Source organism: Dunckerocampus dactyliophorus, chromosome 7 (assembly GCF_027744805.1).
Source record: "Dunckerocampus dactyliophorus isolate RoL2022-P2 chromosome 7, RoL_Ddac_1.1, whole genome shotgun sequence".
Classification (NCBI taxonomy): Eukaryota; Metazoa; Chordata; class Actinopteri; order Syngnathiformes; family Syngnathidae; genus Dunckerocampus; species Dunckerocampus dactyliophorus.
In genome coordinates, this window is record NC_072825.1 from 27,875,030 (window position 1) to 27,899,385 (window position 24,356).

General features: G+C 39.5%; 1 protein-coding gene and 2 long non-coding RNA genes across 8 annotated transcripts in view; 2 read left to right on the forward strand and 1 right to left on the reverse strand.

The window, feature by feature from the left end:
* Positions 1-11,637, reverse strand: part of dclk2a (doublecortin-like kinase 2a) — a 51,656-nt gene extending 40,019 nt beyond the window's left edge. For 5 of the 6 annotated variants that reach the window (XR_008571995.1, XM_054781360.1, XM_054781359.1 and 2 more), the window contains exon 1: positions 10,964-11,636. Coding sequence is in view for 4 of the 6 variants with exons in the window: in XM_054781360.1 (XP_054637335.1) it covers positions 10,964-11,366 (403 nt within the window). In the remaining 2 variants the exon portion in view is untranslated. Of the gene's footprint in view, positions 1-10,963 lie in introns of all 6 variants that reach the window. The other variant, XR_008571996.1, reaches the window with a different exon arrangement.
* On the forward strand, positions 11,028-13,695 carry LOC129184892 (uncharacterized). Its single transcript, XR_008571997.1, has 3 exons — positions 11,028-11,309; positions 11,571-11,689; positions 13,088-13,695. It is a non-coding gene; the product is annotated as an uncharacterized LOC129184892 (long non-coding RNA).
* A 2,512-nt stretch (positions 13,696-16,207) lies between these two features.
* Positions 16,208-23,423, forward strand: LOC129185332 (uncharacterized). Its single transcript, XR_008572057.1, has 3 exons — positions 16,208-16,240; positions 20,207-20,271; positions 22,151-23,423. It is a non-coding gene; the product is annotated as an uncharacterized LOC129185332 (long non-coding RNA).
* The last annotated feature ends 933 nt before the right edge of the window (positions 23,424-24,356 follow it).

The window sequence follows — 24,356 nt, forward strand, 5'->3', positions numbered from 1 at the left end:
GATTCCCAACCAAGTATTGAAGATTGACATATCGTTTTGAAAGTACCATATTTTGATTGATTTGATGTGATCCTAATTTTTTTCTTTTTTTCCTGCAAAAACTGAGAAGTAAATGGTGATTTCTTCACAGTATTCAAATTTTGTGAATTCCTGTTTTCGTGGGTTTTATGAGCTGGAAGCCCAAATTACGTAAAAATAAACAAATAAACACTTGAAATCGTTTAAATTGTGGGCCCTGAATCTATAATCTATGAAAGTTTAACTTTTTGAATGGAATTATGGAAATTAAACAACTTTTCCATGACTGGTCTGTAGTTCTGCTAGACCTGAGCGCTGCCTTTGACACAGTTGATCGTCTGACTTTACTAAAGAGGTTTCTAAAACTGGGTGCAATCTCTGGTAGTGCTCTAAACTGGTTCAAGTCCTATCTGGAGGACAGGAAGTACTTTTTTGGAATTGGTAACTGTGTTTCAGACCAAATGTCTATGACGTGTGAGGTTCCACAGAGTCAATACTGGGACCCCAATTGCTCTATCTGTACATGCTTCCTTTAGGCCAGCTAATATGCAGCTGTGTGTGTAGCCTGCAAAATATTGTCATATTTAATATATTATTATTATTATTTATTTTTATTTTTTACATTGTACTTTTCTTAAAGGTAATGACGCTAAAATCGTGTCTCGTAGACACTTAGAGCTGGGCGATATATCAATATTTTCCATCTTTTATGCTGCTTATCCTCACTAGGGTGGTGGGTATGCTGGAACCTATCCCAGCTGACTTCGGGCGAGAGGCGGGGTACACCCTGGACTGGTCGGCGGTTTCCTTCCACATTCCAAAAACATGCATGGTAGGTTAATTGGCGACTCTAAATTGTCCATAGGTATGAATGTGAGTGTGAATGATTGTTTGTCTATATGTGCCCTGGGACTGGCTGGCGATCAGGGTGTACCTCGCCACTCGCCCGAAGTCAACTGGGATAGGCTCCAGCATACCCTGGCGACCCTAATGACAATAAGTGGCATAGAAAAAAATGAATGGAACTTGACACGCATATTTGGCTTTGATTTTATCTAAACTCACGTTGTGGAAAAAATTGTGGGATATAGATATATAAATATATATATATATATATATATATATATATATATATATACACATACATATTATAGGTGGATATATACAGTATATATATATATATATATATATATATATATAGGTTGAATTTATCAATATTGAACATATCGATATTCAACCTAAATATATCGGGATATGAGTTTTGATCCATATCGCCCAGACCTAGTGACACTCCTGCTATCCAAGTTGCATGTCTATAGTACTTCCCCTTCATAAAATATAATAAAATGGTTACTGAAATTTGAACGGTGTACTCACTTTGGTGAGATACTGAATAATCAACTTTGAAATAAATCATGACTATATTGATATCACAAGTATCCTGATATCATCCAATCTGGAAGTCACCTCAGCACTGAAACAAAAGACAGACTAGGCCTTGGTGACATTGTCCTCTCCCTGCACTGCTGCACAAACTGCTGCTGCATTGGCCTTCGTCCAAAGCAAAGCATTTTGGATTTATCTGCAAACATTCTATTTGGGGAGTAAACAGCACGCAAAATGTTTTCTCCCCGTGGAGCAAAGAAGGCTGGCTCTATGGTGGTCCAAATCACATCCTCGCACTGATCAGGGGATGTGCATGTGAATAGCTGCTTAAAGGCAGTATAATCCTTTAACGCCACATGCCAGGCAGACTCTGTGAAATCCAGTGCATGGCATTTTCTGATGTGTGTTGAGAGGAACTAACGTGTCCCATGTCCCTTGATATCCCTTTTATTAAGCTTTCTAATTAAATAGCTAGGCCACAGAAGGAGGCAGGGGATTATCATAATTTAGGGGCCCAGGGGTAGGATCATCCCAGTGTATTGTAACACTCTGGTAAGTGACAAGTCTATTCCCTCAGGCTGATGGGATCTCAGGTGCAACGAGGAGAGGCAACACACACACTGCCTGTCCGTAGATTGCTATCATCATGTGGACAGCAAATGTGGTCAAAACCAGCCCAGTAGACAGGAACCACAAAAGAGTTGTAATATGAAGTGCCTTCAAGACAAAGCAATGAGACACCTAAACTAACTCTACTGAATTTTCAGGCACTGGTGAGAGTGATGAAGCAGTCGAGGCTTAAAAATGTTCTCAAGGGGGCATTGAACAAAGATTGTAGTCACCCAGAACCTTTAAGAGTCTATTCCCACCCACTATTCGCCCATTCAAATTCAAAGAACCATTTTAACCCAGTACACCAATGGAATTGCTTTCTCACCACAAACCCAAAACGTTCAGTTGAAGCCATGTCTATTAGCCTACACTCGAGTGCACGGACTACAAAAAAAACTTGCTTTGGATTAAAACAGACTAAGGTGTGCGAGCATAAAAGCAGCCCCAGTTCTATTTTTTGCTTCCATCTGGAGAATGGTTAGTATTAGCAAAACTCCAGATACTGTATTGTACAGTATCCTGTATTGAATCGAATATAAAACCAACAGATTAAACGGCCAGCCAATTATAGCCATTACGTATAGAATAATCTGTAACTGGACAAAAGTTTGCCTACATTAACTTGCCTAACACAGAGTCCAACCAATGAATTGACCGGCCGACTATAGCCAGTAAGGAATAGATATTTACTTTTAAAAAAAGTTGCACTTTTTACAGTATAGCCTACTTCTGTTCGACTGGCAATAAGAAGAAGTCTGGTACCAAGGAGCATGTGAAAGTACATGTCTTCATTTAGAGAGGCTTTGCTTGATTATTTAATTTCATTTTTTATTTATTTTATGTTGAAATTGTTTATGTGCTGCTTGCTCCACACAATTTCTAATAATAAAAGTAAGTGAAAATAGTAAAATGTTCTCCCTTCAATGTTTGGAACAATATTTAAACCATCAAAAGCAGGTATTATTAGGGGTGGGAATCTCTGGCCACCTCATAATTCGATGTGATTACGATTCAGAGGCCTACGACGCGATGATAAAACGATTATCAATGCATCTTTTTTTGTGATCAGTAGTTTGACAGTTTTTTCATGCATAATTTTTTTCTATACATAATAATTTCTTTTTACTCACTGTTACTACTAAACCAAAGCATATTTGTAATGATCCACAATTAAAATAAACATGAAACAGATTAATTTACTTCCATTATCTTTTAGTAAATGGTTACATCTACCAACATATTTCCCATTGCACAGAAACAGCACCAACAGCAGCATTTATAAAATGAACAAACTTCACATATTCTGAGTAACCAATATAAAATATCTGCCATTATTCACAAATAAATCATAGACTTCTGAATTCAAACTAAAATTCTAAGCATAGAATCTCTGACAAAATAATATTTTTGCTATATAGCAAAGTTAAAAACAGCTTTCATACAAAATACAGATTTCTGTACCAGCGGCTCTCATACAAGAATGATGCTTGCAGACGTCAGTATACCTGGATTATGAATAACCAAAAAAACTAGGCTGCCCTTATTCACAATTGCAGTTTCAGTGAAATAACGTTGCGATGGGACGTTGTATCTGGGTTCCAAAGTGCGCAACAAAGCACGAAAGTCCTGCTTCTCAACTGCTTCTCGTAATAAAAGTGTTTCAAGCAGACTTTTTCAAGTTGGGTGGAAAATTTGTTATCACCTGCTCGATGGTTCTCTGTTTGGCAGTAACTTCAGCTGGCTGTTTTTCCTCCTGGTTCGGGTGGAAACGTGCTATGTGGTTTCTCATATTTGTCGTATTCCCAAAATATATCCTATATGTCCAGGCGGCACTTCGGCTTTCCGTCTTTTTGTTCCGTTTGTTTTGTTCCGTCAGCATCGATTATTGACATTAATGAATTGATTAATAGTCAATGTCCGCACCGCGATGAATCTAAGATTCGATTATTTACCCCAGCCCTAGCTATTATGTCCTTTTTTATTATTGAAAAATGTACTCATTTAAATTTGCCAAAATAGAGGTTATCAAAATTTTTTATTCCCCAATATTGGAATCGATCTCTGTGTAGAGTTTGCATGTTCTCCCCGTGCGTGCGTGGGTTTTCTCCGGGTACTCCGGTTTCCTCCCACATTCCAAAAACATGCATGTTAGGTTAATTGGCGACTCTAAATTGTCCATAAGTATGAATGTGAGTGTGAATGTGAGTGCGAATGATTGTTTGTCTATATGTGCCCTGCGATTGGCTCGCGACCAGGTGTACCCCGCCTCTCGCCCGAAGTCAGCTGAGATAGGCTCCAGCATGCCCCCGCGACCTTAATGAGGAGAAGCGGTATGGAAAATGGATGGATGGATAAAATAATCAGTCATACTGGGTTCTTGTGTGTGTCAACTGTAACTTGCTGGACCTCTACTATACCACATACAGTACTTCTGACAGTGCATCTTCAACCACCAGTTCAGTTCTTTTGCACCAGTAACCCCACCCAGCCATCAGCAGCACAAATACAAGAGAATGCAGCATCATTGGGTTTCCATGCAAAAGAGTGAAGGCAGGCCTCAAGCAAACTGACTGGGCGGTGCAGCCTGCATTAGATAGATGAGTGAAGTAGGACAAGAGGTAGGTCGTAGGCCAATGAGGGCAGCAGTGTGATATCTTCTTTTAATTGAGGCTAGAAGAACCCAAACATTACTCTTAATAGCCCCTTTTCCACTGTGGGAAATTTATGAGGGACTTTTCTATTTACCCTGGTACTTTGAAATACCCCCCTGTGTTTCCAACAAAATCTACCTGGGTAAAAAGCTCTTCTTCAGGCTGAAAAAGTTTCTCCTAGCCCAGGGGTCGGCAGCCTTTACTATCAAAAGAGCCATTTTGCCCCCTCGCCCACTGAAGAAAAATAATCTGGAGCTGCAAAACATCAGCTTAAAACATTTTATAAATAGGGGCGTCACAAGATCTTGAGGGATTGAAACGTAACAAGATTTCTTGTCTGGAGAAAATCTGTCTTGCGAGAACAGGGCAGCCAAAAGCCAATCAGATTGTGAACTATGGCATCGCTAGTATCAATGATAATACAGTAATAAGGAAGCGGCAGTATGCAAGGCATTATTGGAACTAGATCTGCAACGATTAAACAATGAATCGATTATCCAATTAATCGACAACTATTTTGGTAATCGATTAATCGTTTCATTTAAAAATGTACTGTAAATATCCTAATTTCAGCCTCTCAAATGTGACTATTTTAAATTTCCTTAGTCATATATGAAAGCAGACCTATTATCTTTGTGTTTCAGGCAAAACAAGAGAGTCACACACATCAGCTTTGACTTAGGAAAAGAGCAAACTACGTTTTTGCTTTCTTCTGATATCTTGCGAAGCAAACCACTGCAGAGATACAGACCTGATCAAAATCTTAAGACCAGTTGAAAAATTGCTAGAATTTGCATTTTGCACATTTGGATCTTAATGAGGTTTTAAGTAGAGCTACAATATGCAAAAGCAAGCACTTTGAAAAAGTAATTTACTGAAAACAACAATTAAACTGAAATAGGCTGTTTATCAGTGAAAAGTTTAAGAGTTAAAAAATAAAAAACTCTCCAAACCAGAACAAAACATTTTCTCAGTAGGACTCAGTAATGAGTAGCTCCACTGTTCTTGTTAATCACTTCAAAAATGGGTTTGGGCATGCTTGATGCGAGTGTTTCCAGGAGGCTAGTGGGAACATTGCTCCAAGTGGTGAAGATGGCTTCACCAAGGGTATCAACTGTCTGGCCATGGCCATTGTTATAAACTTCCCTTACCATCCATCCCCAAATGTTCTCTATGGGATTTAAATCAGGGGAACATGCAGGATGGTCTAAAGGAGTGATGTTATTCTCCCTGAAGAAGTCCTTGGTCAAGCGAGCATTGTGAACTGTAGCGTTGTCCTGTTGAAAAACCCAGCTATTACCACACAGATGAGGGCCCTCAGTCATGAGGGATGCCACCGTTTGATGACCCCTTCACCACCTGAAGCTCCAGTGTTCCACTGAATGAAAAAGCACCCCAGATCATGATGGACCCCCCCCCCCCTCCACTGTGTCGGGTAGAAAACATCTCAGGTGGGATCACATTGTCATGCCAGTAATGTTGGAAGCCATTTGGACCATGACGGTTAAATTTTTTCTCATCAGGGAATAAAACTTTGTTCCCGCTGATCCTGCGGCTCAGCGCAGGTGTGATTTTTTGGGTCCACCGCTTGACTTTTTTGTTCCATAATGCTCAGGATGTTTCAAAAATTTTTGAATGACTGTCTTACTGCTCCCAACCTCAGCAGCAATGACACGTTACGAGAGGCCTTCCTTATGCAGCTCGACAATCCGACCACGTTCAAAAAGAGAAAGCTTCTTCACTTTAGCTATCAGGAGGGCATGACAGTGCGAATGCCTGAACATTTTGAGCTGATTAATAGCCTGTGGTCTTTTGATCAGGTGATAAACAACCTCTTTCAGTTGTTTTTTTTGGTTTAAATTACAAATTCCAAATGTTTTTGTCTCACTCCCCCTTCTTGCTTTTCCATATTGTAGCTCTATATTTTCATTGCATGGTATAACTGCTGTTGTACTATGCACATGACAATAAAACTCTCTTGAATCTTGAATCTTGAATCTCTTGAATCTCTACTTAAAACCTCATTAAGATCCAAATGTGCAAAATGCAAATTCTAGCAAATGTTCAACTGGTCTTAAGATTTTGATCAGGTCTGTATAAACGTAGAGCGTGCGTAAGCACAGTATGGGATTTATCCACTTGCACTTTTGTGTAGGAAAATGCATACATTTATGCACAACCCTTAGCATGTGTACACACAAAACCTAGTGGTAGAACAGTGAAACTACAAATAGCTATGGCTGTGCCTGTCCAGCGCAGGCCATATCATCTTGCTACGTAGGTCACAATTTGGCCACCAAACAAGGCACCGCCCCTCCCCCAGAGCAGATGAGCTGATGCCAAACGCAAAGCCTGCCCCTAAAGTTTATTTATTTGTTATTTCTTATTTATTTATTGGTGATGCATAAGTAGCAGTCTGTGACAGTGACTCGTTGATTTGCAGCAGAGTGTTGTTGATTATACTTTTCCAGTTGTTTATACTTCTCTACTTCAATTTTGGTGTCTGAGAAATTCCTCTTCCTCGACCTCTTTGCTATGATTTTGGGGAGGGAAAAAGTCTATTCATGCATTCTTAAAGGGACAGCTGCTAAGAGGTGGAAATTGAAAATGTGTTTTTTTTTGTTTTTTTTAACCAGATTAATAAAAAAAAAATAATCGACCGATTATTAAAATAATATTATTAATAGGAACCGCACATTAAGTGCTTAACGCACACTATCGACCTTGCTATCCAAACTACCTTGAAGTTCCCTGTGTCAGCGAGCTGTTTTTTCCCATCGTTGAACATTCTGGGAACCAAAAATGGCTCGTAGGGACAACTGTCGCCAAGCAGAAGATGTAGAAATTCTACATTTGATCGAAGTTACTATAGATTTGCCAGATCAAAACACATAGATTATTGAACTTGTCTGTACCCTTAATCACAGAGCGATTCTATTTATGCTGGTTATAAAATGTTGACAAGAATACTGTTCAGCGTCAATTTGTGGGACAATAAACATTTCCAAACACACCTGCATTGTTTTGTGCCTCTGTTAAATAAAAACTTTGTTTGTCCAGTCATATTTTTTCATTGTACGCGACCCACTTTAGGGTCCCGACCCACCAGTTGAGAACCACTGTTCTATATCACTTGTCCTTACTAGGGTTGCGGGTATGCTGAAGCCTAGGAACTAAGAACAAACATTATCTTTCATCTTTATTTATTTATTTAAGTATTTTATGATCCATCCTTCCATTTTCTACTGCTTATCTGAGGTCGGGTCACAGTGACAGCAGCCAAAGCAGAGAACCCCAGACTTCCCTCTCCTCAACCACTTCGTGCAGCTCCTCCCGGCGGATCCTGAGGAGTCCCCAGGCCAGTTGAGAGACATAGTCTCTCCAACGTGTCCTGGGTCTTCCCCGAGGCCTCCTACAGTTCGGACGTGCCCTGAACACCTCCCCAGGGAGGCGTCCGGGAGGCATCCTGAGCAGATGCCCGAGCCACCTCACCTGGCTACTCTCAATGCGAAGGAGCAGCGGTTTTTCTCCGAGTTTCTCCTGGATGACAGTGCCCAGCCACCCTACGGAGAAAACTAATTTCAGCCACTTGTACCCGCTATCTTGTCCTTTCAGTCACTACCCAAAGCTCATGACCATAGGTGAGGGTAGAAACGTAGATCAACCGGTAAATTGAGAACTTTGCGTTTTGGCTCACCCTCTTCACCAATAGAATCCGCATCACTGCAGACACCTCACCAATCCACCCCAAGGTACTTAAACTCCTCCACTTGGGGCAAGATCCAGTCCCTGACCTGAGATGACACTCCACCCTTTACCGAGCGAGAACCACGGACTCAGACTTGGAGGTGCTGATTCTCATCCCAGCCACTTCACACTCTGCTGCAAACCTATCCAGTGAGAGCTCAAGATCATGGCCTGCAAAAGCTGAGACCCGATCCTGCAGCCATCAAACTGGATCCCCTCAACCGCCCTGGCTGTATCTAGAAATTCTGTCCAGAAAAGTAATGACAGAATCTGTGACAAAGTCCAGCCCTCACTGGAAACAAGTTCGACTTATTGCCGGCAATTCGGACCAAGCTCTGACACTGGTCATACGGGGAGCGAACTGCCTGAATTAGGTGGTCCGGTACCCCATACGCCTCACAGTATTCCTCAAGGAACACGGTCGAATGCCTTCTCCAAGTCCAGACAAGTCCAGATATGTAGACTCGTTGGACGAACTCCCATGCACCCTCAAGGAACCTGCCGAGAGCGCAGAGTTGGTCTACAGTTCCCCGACCAGGACGAAAACCACACCACTACTCCTGAATCCAAGACTGGCAGACCTTCCTCTCCAGAACTTCCACGATAGTTGGAACACACCATCCAGTCCCCCTTCTTAAAAAGGGGGACCACCATCCTGGTCTGCCAATCCAGAGGCACCGCCCCCGATGCTTAAGAGTCGTGTTAACGAAGATACCTCCACAGCAACCAGGGCCTTGAGAAACTCCAGGTGGCTCTTATCCACCCCCGGGGCCCTTCAACCTCAGCCACGCCACGGCAAGTGCTGTGTGATGTTCCTTAATGTGAATTAAATATGTCTGAACTTCGCCTTCAAAATAGGGCAGTGGGCATATGCCGAGCGTCTTTATTATGCAATGTGTGTACACAAAGAGTACAGTGCACCAGTAGAACATTTTTGGACTTATTTTTGCAAATGACGCCACAAGAATCCAGATCATGTGCTGGCCTACATGTGCTCCTCAGGAGACATCTGAGCCAATCAGATGAGTGTGACACATTTTAAGATTTGGGCGAGTGTACAAAAATGGAGCAGCAGCCAAAGGGGGTGGGCATTTTAGTGGCGAGGACACCGTACAAGTATAGCTTTTAAATAGCTCGATTAGGTTCATTTTGTCTTCCTATAGAATGAATGTTCAATTTTCTTAAATTCAGACAAACTTTTAAAGGTATGTTGGGTGGAAATTTTTGTACATGTGATAAGTGCCACTTCACAGTGCGCAACTGACCCTGTGATTGCAGATGACAGTTGAAACATCCATCCACCGAGCCATCTTCTATGCCGCTTATCCTCACTAGGGTCGCGGCAGTACGCTTCTAAATGTTTTTTTTTTAATTAAATACATAAATAAGAGGATTTCGGGAAAGTAGCAGTGCAGGCAGGGACACATCAAAGGTACAATATATTACTAAGATATCGGTCTTCATATGCCTAAAAATCAGAGGACACTGACTTGCTAGTGTGCAAACAGGCATGAAAACAAGTCTGACATGCACTAAAGCAGGCTCAGTGACATTTGAACATCCTAAAAGTTGAACAACCGAAGACAATCTTGGAGGGCAATATGCCTCAAAAGTCCCACCAAAATCATTAATCTATCGTGTATAACATCATAATGAGGTTTTTACTTTTTCTTTGACTTATTTGCATTATTTGAAATGCCACCACAGAAGGACACCATGGGTGACAAAGAGAAAATGTGCGAGGATAAAAAAAAAATCAGAAATTAAACTTATCGCAACGTAAGAAAATCTTGATCTATTTATTTGTCCGAATGAACGTCATTAAATACTACGCCAGGAGTGTGCAAACATTTTCCAGCGAGGGCCACATAGAATAGATATGCTAAGAAGTTATATAGATTTCAAGAAATTACTGCATCTTAGCTTTGCCATATAGGTGAAAAAGCATAGTAATATCAACTTTGCTCTTTTTTGTCATTTTTGGTGTTTTTTTATATTTTAACTTTCATCTTTAATAAATTTTAATTTTCTTTTCAGAATATTATAACTTTATTACCATAATATAACAAAAGTTTAAATATTTGTAAAACCTAATTTTCCAAAAAAATTACAACTTTATTTCTGTTTTGCTTGTTTGTATCAAATTATTACTTAAAAAAATACGTTTTTCTTCCATAATTCATCTCTATGCTACTAAAATCACATTATTTTTCCTCATTTTACGTTTTTCTCACAAAATTGGTACAGTTTTCTAATTAGGGGACAGGCTTTCCCTTTTATTTATCTTTATGACCTATCCTGGCCCTTGGAATTGTTCTAACTTTTCCCCCGATAAGGTGTCCCTGCCCACCTCTTGCCCGAAGTCAGCTGGGGTAGACTGTTTGTTACAAGTCTCTATTCAAAACCAGACTGAAATTACAGTATATGTTTCATGACATTTAACAATAGCAGTAGTTCGACCCTGGAACACATTATTTCTATTGAAAAATGTCATTCATGATAAATGTTGTTCTTTTGTGTCATTTACGTTGCTTTTTAAACCACCTTACCCTCCACTATCTCGTCCAAGCTGTAGATCTTCCTGCCTCCATCCAGAGTGTACAAGGTTCGAACACCCTGCGGCAGGTTGACGTTGTCCGACAACGAGCGTGTGAGCTCCATGAGCAGGGCGTCCATGGACCGGAAGCGGTCTGCGGAGACGGCGTAAACCAGACCTTTAAAGTACTTGTCCCCATTGCGATAGAAGCGAACTTTCCTGGCCTTCCTCTCGGACGTGAGAGACTGCAGGGTGCGTGTGCGGTAGAAACTGCAGTGAGCACTGTGCGCCGGACTGGGCGTCAGTCCGTGGACTCTGGAGCCAGCGTGGGATCCCGATGAGCCGCTCCTGGGTGTCCGGTGAGGCTTCTCCCGCTCTTCGAAGTGTTCGAATTCAGTACTCCTGCTCAGCGACATGTTGTCTTCTTTGCTTTCACAACTTCTTTTGCACACAATGATCGATGCGTTAGAGTGGATCGATCTCAATCGCTAGAAAATCCGTCTAACCTGTGTAGTTTAGACATTGTAGTACACTTGAAGACAATAAACACAACTTTTACGTGACAGACTGAGCAATGAAAGCCTAATCCACCGACTTTTGCTTCTCTGTGATGTCTGCAGCCAGTGTGCTCCAGCGGCTCTCATCAATGGATGGGGAGGGAAGCCCTCAGCCTCAGGGTCCTAACGGCCACCAAATTACACGCCCCTCTAACCGGAAGTAAACAATGGGCTGCCCTTTGGTACGTCACGTGTTCGCACTACACTCATATTGCCAGCAATTGCACAATGTAATGGGTTTATCTAATGAAGTATAAAAGTAATGTTTGGTTTAATATTCAGTTGATTAAATAATAGACAGTAATGTTCATGTTTGTCAATGGCATGTCTTAAGGAAGCCTAAAATAAGTAGTAGCTATTACTTGGTGCTTACTCCCTATAACAATAAAATAATAATGACACAGTTTGAAGAAACACTGAATAGTAATAATAGTAATAGTAATAGTAATAGTAATACACTCCTGATCTAAATGTTAAGAGCATTTGAAAAATGGCAAGAATGTACATTTTGCACTGTCAAATCTGTAGGAGGTTCTAAGTAGAGCTTCAAAATGCAAAAAGAAGAAATAGGAGTGAGACAAAAAATGTTTAAGAATAAGTAATTTATTGCAAACAAACATTAACGTGAAATAGGCTGTTCGTCAGCTGATCAAAAGTTTAAGAGCACAGCCTTTAAAAGGCAAAATCCTGGCAAAAATGTCAATTTAGATGTGGATGCCCTCTGTGAAGCCATCTTCACCACTAGCCTTGGCATCAAGCACAACCCCATTTTTCAGCTGATTAACAAGAATGCCACAGCTACTCATTACTGATACTGTACCTGTTTTATACTTTTTATTTCTTTTTTTTTTTAGCTAGCTGTTGATCAACTGATGAACAGCCTATTTCACTTAAATGCTTGTTTGCAATAAATTGCTTACTTAAAAAAATGTTGTGTCCCACTCCCACTTCTATTTGCATCTTGAAGCTGTACTTCTACTGCAAGTTATCGCAAACGCTTGATTGCAATTGTTGCTGCTAAGGGTTTCATTTAAAAACTGCATTTTGTGTTCAGTTGTGTTGTCATTGACTGATATTTAAATTTGTTTGATGATCTGAAACATTTATGTGTGACAAACATGCAAAAAAAAAAAAAATCAGGAACACTTTTTCACACCACTGTATGCATGTTAGGTTCATTAGAGATTCTAAATTGTCCGTAGGTGTGAATGGTTGGTTGCCTATATGTGCCCTCTGATTGGCTGGCGACCAGTCTAGATGTACCCCGCCTCTCACCCAAAGTCAGCTGAGATAGGTTCCAGCATACTTGTGACCCGAATGAGGACAAGCGGTATCGACAATGTATGAATGGATAGAAATAAAAATAATAACAGAAATGAGTGCCTGCAAATGCCTGCAGTGCATCTGGAAAGTTTTCACAGCACTTCACTTTTTACACATTTTGTTATGTGATAGCAGACACAATTGACAATTGAGACACAAATGAGACACACTCTATGTTATTCAAGGAAGTGGAAGAAACCTTGAAATTTTTTGTGTTTTTTTGTGAAATACCACTTGTATATTTTGCATTTCCTCAGACGCCCCCAAGGTTCTTCCCATTCGAAGCGAGCCAGCTGTGTCGGATGTGCCAAGTGAGGGAGGAAATTAGTGCACAGAAAGGAAATTGGAGCACTTTTCCTGCAGGCAGACAGGATATCCTGCAGGCAGAACAAGACAAGAGTCTCCTGTATAAACAACAACCAGATAGAAAAAGTCTTAAATCTGGCCTCCATGTTTCCTCAAAGCTGCTAATATAATGCTACTAATGAGGGATAAAGGGAATTGTTTTAAGGCATTTGTATTAAAGTATCGTCTCTTAGGGAAACATAATTCATGTGATCCGTTGCAACCCCGCAGTAGCGGTATTAACGTCCTTTCTCTGCTCATATCATGTCATTAAAGCTATGATTTTGGCTTCAAAGTTCAAGAGGATTGCACAACTGAATTATTATGGCCACATTTCTGTCTTGAGCCAAAGACAATGACTGGAAAGAAAAGTATATAGCGTCCTCTAGTGGCCATATTAGAATGAACAGTATACCTAAAGAAAATGCTTGCAGGCTTCTGTGGTTTTGAGATTGGTGATGGAAATGTCGGTTCTTTTGAGAGAGCCGGTTGTTTGGCTCGGCTCACTAAAAAGAGCCGACTCTGTGTATTGTGTAAAATACTAATGTAAAAAAATGTATGATATCAAATGTTTATTATTTAAATGGATTTATTTAAACCTCAATGAACAGCTGCAACAGCTCTGTAGTGTGACTGGACTCACCCTAAACAGATGACGGACTCAGAGTAGAGCCGCTGCTCCGTCACATTGAGAGGAGCCAGTTGAGGTGGCTCGGGCATCTGTTCCGGATGCCTCCCGGACGCCTCCCTGGTGAGGTGGTGCGGGCATGCCCAGCTGGGGCAAGGCCCTGGGGCAGACCTAGGACATGCTGGAGGGATTATGTTTCACAGCTGGCCTGGGAATGCCTTGCTGTCCTCCCCGTGGAACTGGAAAAAGTGGCTGGGGACCAGGAAGTCTGAGCTTCCCTACTGAGACTGCTTCCCCTGTGATCCGGGCCCAGATAAGCGGAGGAAAATGGATGGATGGATGGGTGGCTTCTGTGATGTAATTAGTCAAAGCAAAATTACCAACTTGTTTAGGTTTTATGTATAAGTAGAGAGTGATGTATTTTTATAGTTTGGATTCCACATAATGTGGAAACTATATATTATGTAAGTACAGTACCACTATCACGTTCCACGTTTTGCCTTCCTATTTTGTACTTTGTTTTCATCCCTGCCTTATGCTTGAGTGTGTGTGTTTTTTTCTTGCAGATGTCCTTGCTCTGGCTGGAGGTGGGACAACTGGGCGCATCTGCAGCTGATTGCTTTACTATCCACTGAAGCTGCCTGCTTGCAGATGTGAGACGCTGGTTGCCTGCTTGTCACGCTTGCATGGACTTTGTCTTTTGTCTAAAGGATTATATGTTTCTAGTCTGCTCGTGGCCATCTGTGGAACGTGGCTCATCCGTGGCGCAGAAATAAAATAAACAAAAAGTGGAAAAGTAGAGCAAAAAGGCTAATTTAACTAGAAAAACCTACAATGTTGATACTAAAACTATTGAAACAAAAAGATCTATCTTTAAATATATGTGTATAGTTTAAATTATAAATATCAAAGGACAGCTGGACAGCTCTGTTGTCAATAGACAGACAAGTAAATACGTGAAAAACAGTGAGCTGCCATTGTTAACCACAAGCTGGAACTATTAATACTATTAATAAGGCCCCTATTGATAAGCCAGCTCAAGAAATGCTGCAAACATTTGACAGGCACTATCGATTGCCTGTGAGGAAATACATGTCACAAAGACCAATTGCACAACGTTACAGAGTGAAAGATGACATATTATAGGAGATATTGTATAACAGTATATATATTATTATTTCATTGTTATTATGTATTAAACAGTGGTTTATTTGGTCTCAATTTTTTTTGACAATTAAATCGTTCAGCATCAATTTGTGGGACAATAAACATTTAATTGTTGCATTGTTTTATGAATTAAAAAGTTCCTTTGTGCAGTCATATCTTTTCATTGTACGTTTCTAAAAATTATTGTTAAAATCTGGTCTTATCTTGTTTTCGTGGATCTTGCATATCATCTCGTGAGTTGGGTGTCTCGTGACAGCTGGAGTGAATGTGCTAAGAAGTTATACTGTATATATTTCAATAAAAAACTGCATCTCAGCTTTGTGACATACAGCAAGTGAAAAAGCCCATTAATACTATCAACTTCACTCTTTTTGGTGTTGTTTTTTCTTTAATTTTCCAAATATTTCAATTTTCCACTTAAATAATCTTTGTAAATTGCCTTTTTGCAATATTTTGTCTTTATTCTCATAATATTATAACTTTTCCCCAAACCTAATTTTCCAAATTGACCACTTTATTTTGTTTTGTTTGTTTCGCGTAATATGACTAAAAAAAAAAAAACTTTAATATTTTAACTCTATGCTACTGAAATGAAATGTTTCCTCATATTATTTTTGTAAAATTACTTATTAATTAAATTAATTAAAATTAATTATTTCTTTTTAAATTACAACTTTAATTTTAATATTTTGACTTTATTCTTGTAAAATTACTGCTGATTTTTCCATTTTTGCTGTTGTTTTTGTTTGTTTTCTGTATGCTTAGATTGTGGTTGGTGCTTGTGCTTGGTGACAGATGAATGTGGGAGCAAATAAAAATAACATTCTATGCGATAAGTGTCACGTCAATGTCTTGTAATTCTGGGTAGATATTTGCCTTTACTTACTGATGTATTTCTTTATGTGGGTCAGATGCCCGTCCTCCTCAGCATCAGCATCAGCATCAGTGCCAGTGGCAGGACGGCAAAAGCAAAATCAAAATCAAAATGCTTTTTTTTTTACCTTTGGTTGGCATTAAAATGACTCATATAAGCATACACTGCTGTGTACTGCACCTTAGGCTCTTTCCAGCCATAGCGTAACACGTATTACAGTTGCTGAAACTTGAAACGTTAGCTTTGGTCCCTCGTATACGAGGCGTAGCTATAAAGATGTCAGTGAAACATATCTTTGATGTCTTTAATGACTTTGATGCCACATTTATATGATATTTTTGCTAATAGCCATGCTCCATTACAAGTGGACGTCAGGTGCTTGTTGGCTCTCATCTAGTAAGTCCTAACTCTTATTAAAATATACTGTAGGATGGAAATGCTTAAATGATAAGCTTGTAAAAAAGTCATTTTTTCAAATGGATTATATTTTATTTTGTCATGAAGCTCGTATGCCAAAATTATTTGACAGAGGAAACGTTTTTCATTTAGTGGCTGTTGCTTCGTCTGACAAGTTTCTTTTTAAACAACTTGACAGACTTGTTTGTGTTTCTGGATGGCGTTTCAAATTGTTTGACCTCATGCTAGCCCGTCACATGCTAATATTCTTAACAATATTCCTCAAGGGTGGTGCAAAAGGCAGCGTTATCATTCAATAGTGCCTTGATATCATCCTGTATTTGCACAACGCTCTATTTTCTTCCATAGGGTCTTTAACCTCAAGAGCAGCGCGCAAGGCAGCTTCCATAGGGTTTATAGCCTCCTTAAGAGCAGCACGCAAGGCAAAATTGTCTTCCAATAATGCCCTGATATCATCCTACCATCCCCTAACATCCTTGCATAATGCTGGTTTTTAGCTTCCTTAAGAGCAGTGCGCAAGGCAGCATTGGCATTCAATAATACCTTAATATCACCCTGCATATCTTCTACAGGGTTTTAATCTTCAATAGGGTTTTTAACCTCCTTAAGAGCAACACTCAAGTCGGCATTTTCATCTTGCAACACCTTGATTTCTTCTTAGTGACTTGGTATCCTTGCTCAGTGCTCTATTTTCTTCCATGTTTGTCACACCATTATGGACATCCATAATCATTGCATAGAGCAGGGGTCACCAACGTGGTGCCCGCGGGCACCAGGTAGCCCCCCACGACCACATGAGGTGCCCGCAAGCCCACTTTACATTCAGGTTTTCAGTTAATAATGAAAGAACAGTAGAAAGAAATGCATTCTGAAATACAACATGTGAGTTGTGGACACCAGCATTTTGTTCATGTTCTGGTAAAACAAGCATATTCGCTTTGTTTGGGTTTAAAATAAGCTCTGAAAATAAATGTTACAAAAATGAGTAGCTCTTGGCCATTTTCATTTTGTAAAAGTAGCTCTCGCAAGGAAAAACGTTGGTGACCCCTGGCATAGAGACTATTGCAATAAAATGTAATATCTACTTTCAGAAGCGATACATCCATATTTATATTTGCAGAATTTTGCACTGACTTTAATTGCAGATTCTCAATTCCTTGCACTATTTATAATACTTTTGTGTCTTCTTCTTGAGAAATCTTCTAATCCTGGAGTTGTTTTTTTTATCTGAGTCTGCGTTCTCATGTTTTCTTCTTGAGAAATCTTCTAATCATGGAGTTGTTTTTTTTATCCGAGACTGCGTTTTCATGTCTTCTTCTTGAGAAATCTTCTAATCATGGAGTTGTTTTTTTTATCCGAGACTGCATTCTCATGTCTTCTTCTTGAGAAAATCTTCAAATCCTGGAGTCATTTTTATTTTTAATCTGAGTCACGTTCACCTCCTCCGACAGCCTGACTGATCTTATTTCTTTAGCATTTTTCTTTATGGTTGCCATTGTTTCTAGGCAACCGCTTTCAACTTCAGCAGGTAGCCAGTTAGCTGGACTTGCTAGCAAGTATCAGCACTTGGAACTAGTTTTTTTTTAAAGGAATCTGTACCTCTCACCTATCCGAGTTAAAGTTGGGGGATTCAGCAAGCAGTGCTGATCTTGTGTTTGTGAAGTGTAGTCAGAAAAGCACCGATATAGTTGAAATTTCCATTATCTTCTATAGAGCTCCTGCCATATACATCCTTCCCAGTCATTTAAAAATGTTGAAATGACAAATAAAATACACACATTTAAAAACACTTGTTTTGTTTGTTAATGCCAATCTTTAGATTGTTGACACTGTCATGTTTTTTTTAAGTGTTACAGGCTTCCTTTTAGAACAAACTTTTTCCCATTGGCATTGAGATATTTGTCCAGGCCCTCCAAGTCAAAACCCCACCAGAAAGTTCAAAGGGAAAAAGTAAACTAATGTGAAGAACATTTTTTTTCATGAAAACCTGTGACAATTAATAAAAACAAAGCAATGACCGTGTAAACAAATCAGAAGCTTGGCATGAAAAACATATCATAACAACAAAAATAACAAATTATTTTAAATGTGTATTTTGTTTCGATTCAATATTTTACATTGCCAGTACTTGTTTTAGTGTTAATACAACCTCTATTTTTTAAATAGCAAAACTTACTGGCAGCGTTCTGGCTCCATATGTGGCTTTCATGAGTAGAATTTATGAATGCTAATGCCCCCACTGTCGTATCTAAAGTGCAGTAATCCCTCACCCTCATCACTTAGTGCTTGTTGTTTTACTGCTTCGCTCTATCATGGTTTTTGAAAAATATATGAATAAATCATGCTGTTTCATGGTTGAATAATGCATATTATTAGTCAAAAAATGTGCATGTTACACATTTGGGCCTAAATGAAGCATTTTCACATATAAAATGAAGCAAAATACAAATATAAGGCATTCAGAAGACACATTGAAAGAGTTGTGGTGATATGTAGTATTCTACACTGGCCACTAGGTGTCAGTAATGTTAATGTAATTTGTGTGAGACACACAAGCACCAGACTTGATGGGTTTTATTGCAGGTTTGAATGATCTCATGACAGGCATGATAATAACATAATCATAACACAGTGGAACCTCGGTTAGTGTTCCACCCCACTTAGCGTGTTTGCCAAAATTTTGCCTCTGTTTACGTACGTTTTCTGGTTAGCGTACAATATCATCTTGTCATATTATTACACTGTGTGAGTCCAACTGTGTTCTTAATGTATTTTTAATCACAAAACATGTTTGGTGGCGTCCTTAGCTTGCTAACAAAACCGGAACCGGAAGTTAGCTCTGTCTATGATGTAATCAGCGGTTGACTCTCAAATGTTGACACAAAACACCTTTTTATTAAAGTTTTACAATTTTAGTTTCATAAGCATAAAATAAGCATACAATCTAAATGCATCTGCTATATACAGTATGTCTACTATATTGGGTGTAAAGGTGAAGTGGAAAGGTGACTATAGGAGTGTTATTTCATGTCTAAAGGGCTCTAAATACAAGTAATGTTTATTTAGAAGGTGGTAAATAGGTTTTCTATGCTCTAATAACTACCAATATATTCCATTTGTAAATAAGGAATCCTACCTTGCGGAAATTGACTTATCACGGTCAGGTAAGGAAGAAATGACGCACCATGAAGGGGGTATTAGTGTACAATATCCCTATTTAAACCATTTTCACATGTGAGAGCAGCGTATGTATGCAGCATTTTTAGCCCCAAAAAAGCTAATTTGCACCTCCTCTACCCCTAGTTTTTAACTCAGGGTCTGCACAGACTTTTCAATGGACAATGGCATCGTTTAGAGACAAATCAGTGGGCGGGGCTTTTATGGTTGTAATCTCTTATTACTGGGCTGCCGTGACATCATGTGCGGTTGCAGTCACACTAGGCTCAAGCAGATGGCCAGCAAGTATATTCTTAACTACGGGTGTCACGAAATTAGTGTGACAAGATTGCTTGTTCAGACAAAAAATGCCTTGCGATACAATAAATGAAAATAAACTGGATAATTTTGCCGGCCCCCTATATATTGCCATGTGCATGCATGTCTTGTCCTTATCTCTCAGACGGGGTTCTGATCTTGTCTCACGGACCAAATCTTGTGCATCGTCTCGTGACACTCCTATTCTTGACAGATGTAAAGTCAAGTCAGAGCCAAACGTAGAAATTGGTCAAGCAGGCCTTTGATAAAAAGCTATTACTATGCTCCATCATAAACGGTTCAAGACAAGCAAAAGATGCCATAACAATAACATTATCTCTTTGACCACATGACCCCAATACCAATATATAAAGAAGCTTATATGATGTGACCTGATACAATGCGACATGTTTCTTTTAATATCTTTATGACATGTTTCGTATCATATGCCATGTTGCTATATCATCGTAGGCTGCAGTTTTAGGAGAAGACGCCGCTCAAGTGACTCCAAGCATAGAAGACCTAAGAGCCAACTCGTAAGTAATAACTATTATTGTTTGTGAAGTATACTGTAATGGAAATGGCTCAATCACAAATAAGCCTACAAAAAGTACGAAAAGAGGTAAAATTTAAAATAAAAGTGATTTTAAAATGGATGCAATGCATGATTTTGTATAATTTCATACATTTCAAACATTTTTTCCAAGTGATTGATTTCAAATCCATAGTGGTGGGGTATCTGTAAAGGCAAAAAAAAGAAATATAAATAAGTAACTTATTTATTATTTAGCTAAAAAACTACACTTGTTTGGCTAAATATGATAACACAAATAGCTTTGAAGAGTCCTTATTACAGAACATACATGACATTCTCCATTTGTTCTATTTAGTGGAGACGTTTTTTTTAATATGAACATCCCTTGATGCATGTTTTCTGAGTGATGGGAAGCAGTTTCACACACATACTTGTAGTAATCCCTCCTTAATGCCGCGTAATTGCTTCCAGACCCAACCGTGATAAAGTGTATTTCTGGCAAGTAGGATTCCTTATTTACAAATGGAATCTTTTGGTAGTTATTAGAGCACAGAAAACATGTGGCTTTTTAATATGAGAGCCATCTAGACATGAAATAACACCCCTATAGTCACCTTTACACTCCTATTACCCAATATAGTATAGGCATAATAAGAGAAAATAGGACATAAATAAGACTCGTGCTTGTGTGTGTGTTGCTGTAAATGTGTTCCAGTATTGGACAGGAAGTGAAGTCAGGGGTTCAGAGTGGAATTTTAGATTGGGATTTATTATGCCTGTTGTGAGATCATTCAAAGCTGCAATAAATAGCCTGTTGTTCTGCCCATCAATTATGGTGCTTATGTGGCTCACCCAACTAATGTTGCTGTAATCAGCAACATTACTGACACCGAGTGACCAATGTACAATACTACCTAACACATTCCTTATATTTGTAGTTTTACTGAATTTAGCCATTTTCATGCTTATATGCTTCATTTAAACAAAAATTACATAACATTGGCTTAAATAAGCATTTTTCTAGTCATTATAGGCCATATTCAACTACAAAACAGCATGATTTGTGAATATACTTTTGAAAAACAATGATAGTGTCAATTTAAAGCACAAAGTGGCAAAGTGTATTCTGTGACGCAAACACTCAAACACACGTGAATAGTAATAGTATTCCCTCACCACTTTGCACTTAACATTTTGTGGCTTCACTCTTGCTTTTCAAAAAAATGTGAATAAATCATGCTGTTTTGTAGTTGAATACAGCATATCAGTCAAAAATATGCATATTGAACCAAATGTTACATATTATTGCCTACATGAAGCATTTAAGTATAAAAACTACTAAATGAAATGAAATACAAATACAAGGCATTTACAAGACTCATTGAAAGAGTTTATGATGATATGTAGTATTTTACACTGGTCACTAGGTGTTGGTAATGTTACGGTAATATTGGGTGAGAAGTACATGTAATTGATCGTGTCGATGCGCCACAACAAAAAAAATGCAGCCACACTTTAAAAATTAGGGTTTTTGAAAACTTGAAAGCAATGTTAAGTAATATATTGGATCAACTGCTATTTTTAGTGTTTCCTTATGTTTTTTTAACAATATATGTATGTATGTATCCGATGACTGGGCCAAAATTCCTCCACAGCGCTGTAAGAGACGCATTGCATGTTGTGGCAAACGCAGTTATTGCTGCTAAAAAAAAACCAACCTACATGGCCCTGTGTTGACACACAGGGCCATGTAGGTTGTTTTTTTCTCCCTTAATAATCTTGATAATCTGAAATATATAAGTGTCAAAAACATGCAAAAAAAAAATCAGGAAGGGGGTAAACACTTTCACACCAAAGTATACACACATTTTTTTCTGCAGAAGACCATCCATCAGACCAGACCCACTGAGTGACCCACTGACCAAACCCCCTCTTACCTCTCTTTGTGCCTGCTCTAACTTTTGTTCTGTACTTCTTTCTGTCCGTCCTCCCCACATGCCAGAGTCAAACCAGCCTGAATCAAACCAGTGCCACAGTCCAGTCATTTCAGAATCAAACCAGTCTGATGCAAACCAGTGCCACAGTTCAGTCATTTCAGAGTCAAACCAGTCTGGGTCAAACCAGTGCCACAGTCCAATCATTTCAGAGTCAAACCAGTGCCAGAGTCCAGTCATTTCAGAGTCAAACCAATCTGAGTCAAACCAGTGCCACAGTTACATCAGTTCAGAGTCAAACCAGTTTAACTCAAGACCGGTTTGAGTCAAACCAGTCTGAATCAAACCAGTGCCACAGTCTAGTCATTTCAGAATCAAACCAGTCTGAGTCAAACCAGTGCCACAGTCCAGTCATTTCAGAATCAAACCATTCTGAGTCAAACCAGTGCCACAGTCCAGTCATTTCAGAATCAAACCAGTTTGAGTAAAACCAGTGCCACAGTCCAGTCATTTCAGAATCGAACCAGTCTGAGTCAAACCAGTGCCACAGTCCAATCATTTCAGTCAAACCAGTCTGAGTCAAACCAGTGCCACAGTTCAATCATTTCAGAGTCAAATCGGCGCCAGAGTCGTCATTTCAGAATCAGACCAGTCTGAGTCAAACCAGTGCCACAGTCAGCCATTTCAGAGTCAAACCAGTCTGAGTACAGCCAGTGCCACAATCCAGTCATTTCAGAGTCAAACCAATCTTGAGTCAAACCAGTGCCACAGTCATTTCAGAGTCAAATCAGTCTGAGTCAAACCAGTGCCACAGTCCAGTCACTTCATAGTCAAATCAGTCTAAATTAAACCAGTGCCACATTCAGTCATTTCAGAGTCAAACCAGTCTGAATCAAACCAGTGCCACAGTCCACTCCAGTCCAGTCATTTCAGAGTCAAACCAGTCTTGAGTCTAACCAGTGCAAGAGTTCATTAATTTGAGTCAAACCAGTCTGAGTCAAACCAGTGCCACAGTCCAATTATTTGAATCAAACTACTGTCTGAGTCGTCATTTCAGAATCAAACCAGTCTGAGTCAAACCAGTGCCACAGTCAGTCATTTCAGAGTCAAACCAGTCTGAGTACAGCCAGTGCCACAATCCAGTCATTTCAGAGTCAAACCAATCTTGAGTCAAACCAGTGCCACAGTCATTTCAGAGTCAAATCAGTGCCACAGTCCAGTCATTTCATAGTCAAACCAGTCTAAATCAAACCAGTGCCACATTCAGTCATTTCAGAGTCAAACCAGTCTGAATCAAACCAGTGCCACAGTCCAGTCCAGTCATTTCAGAGTCAAACCAGTCTTGAGTCTAACCAGTGCAAGAGTTCATTAATTTCAGAGTCAAACCAGTCTGAGTCAAACCAGTGCCACAGTCCAATAAATTGAATCAAACTACTATCTGAGTCGTCATTTCAGAATCAAACCAGTCTGAGTCAAACCAGTGCCACAGTCAGTCATTTCAGAATCAAACCAGTCTTGAGTCAAACCAGTGCCACAGTCAGTCATTTCAGAATCAAACCAGTCTTGAGTCAAACCAGTGCCACAGTCCAGTCATTTCAGAATCAAACCAGTCTTCAATCAAACCAGTGCCACTGTCCAGTCATTTCAGAATCAAACCAGTCTTGAGTCACACCAGTCTGAATCAAACCAGTGCCGCAGCCCAGTCATTTTAGAATCAAAATAGTCTTTAGTCAAACCAGTGCAACAGTCCAGTCATTTCAGAGTCAAACCAGTCTGAGTCAAACCAGTGCCGTAGTCCAGTCATTTCTGAATGAAAACAGTGTCACAGTCCAGTCATTTCAGAAACAAACCAGTCCGAGTTAAACTAGTGCCACAGTCTAGTCATTTCAGACTCAAACCTGTCTTGAGTCAAACCAGTGCAACAGTCCAGTCATTTCAGAGGTCAACTAGTCTGAGTCAAACCAGTGCCACAGTCCAGTCATTTCAGAGTCAAACCAGTCTTGAGTCAAACCAGTGCCACAGTCCAGTCATTTCAGAGTCAAACCTGTCTTGAGTCAAACCAGTGCAATAGTCCAGTCATTTCAGAGGTCAACTAGTCTGAGTCAAACCAGTGCCACAGTCCAGTCATTTCAGAATCAAACCAGTCTTGAGT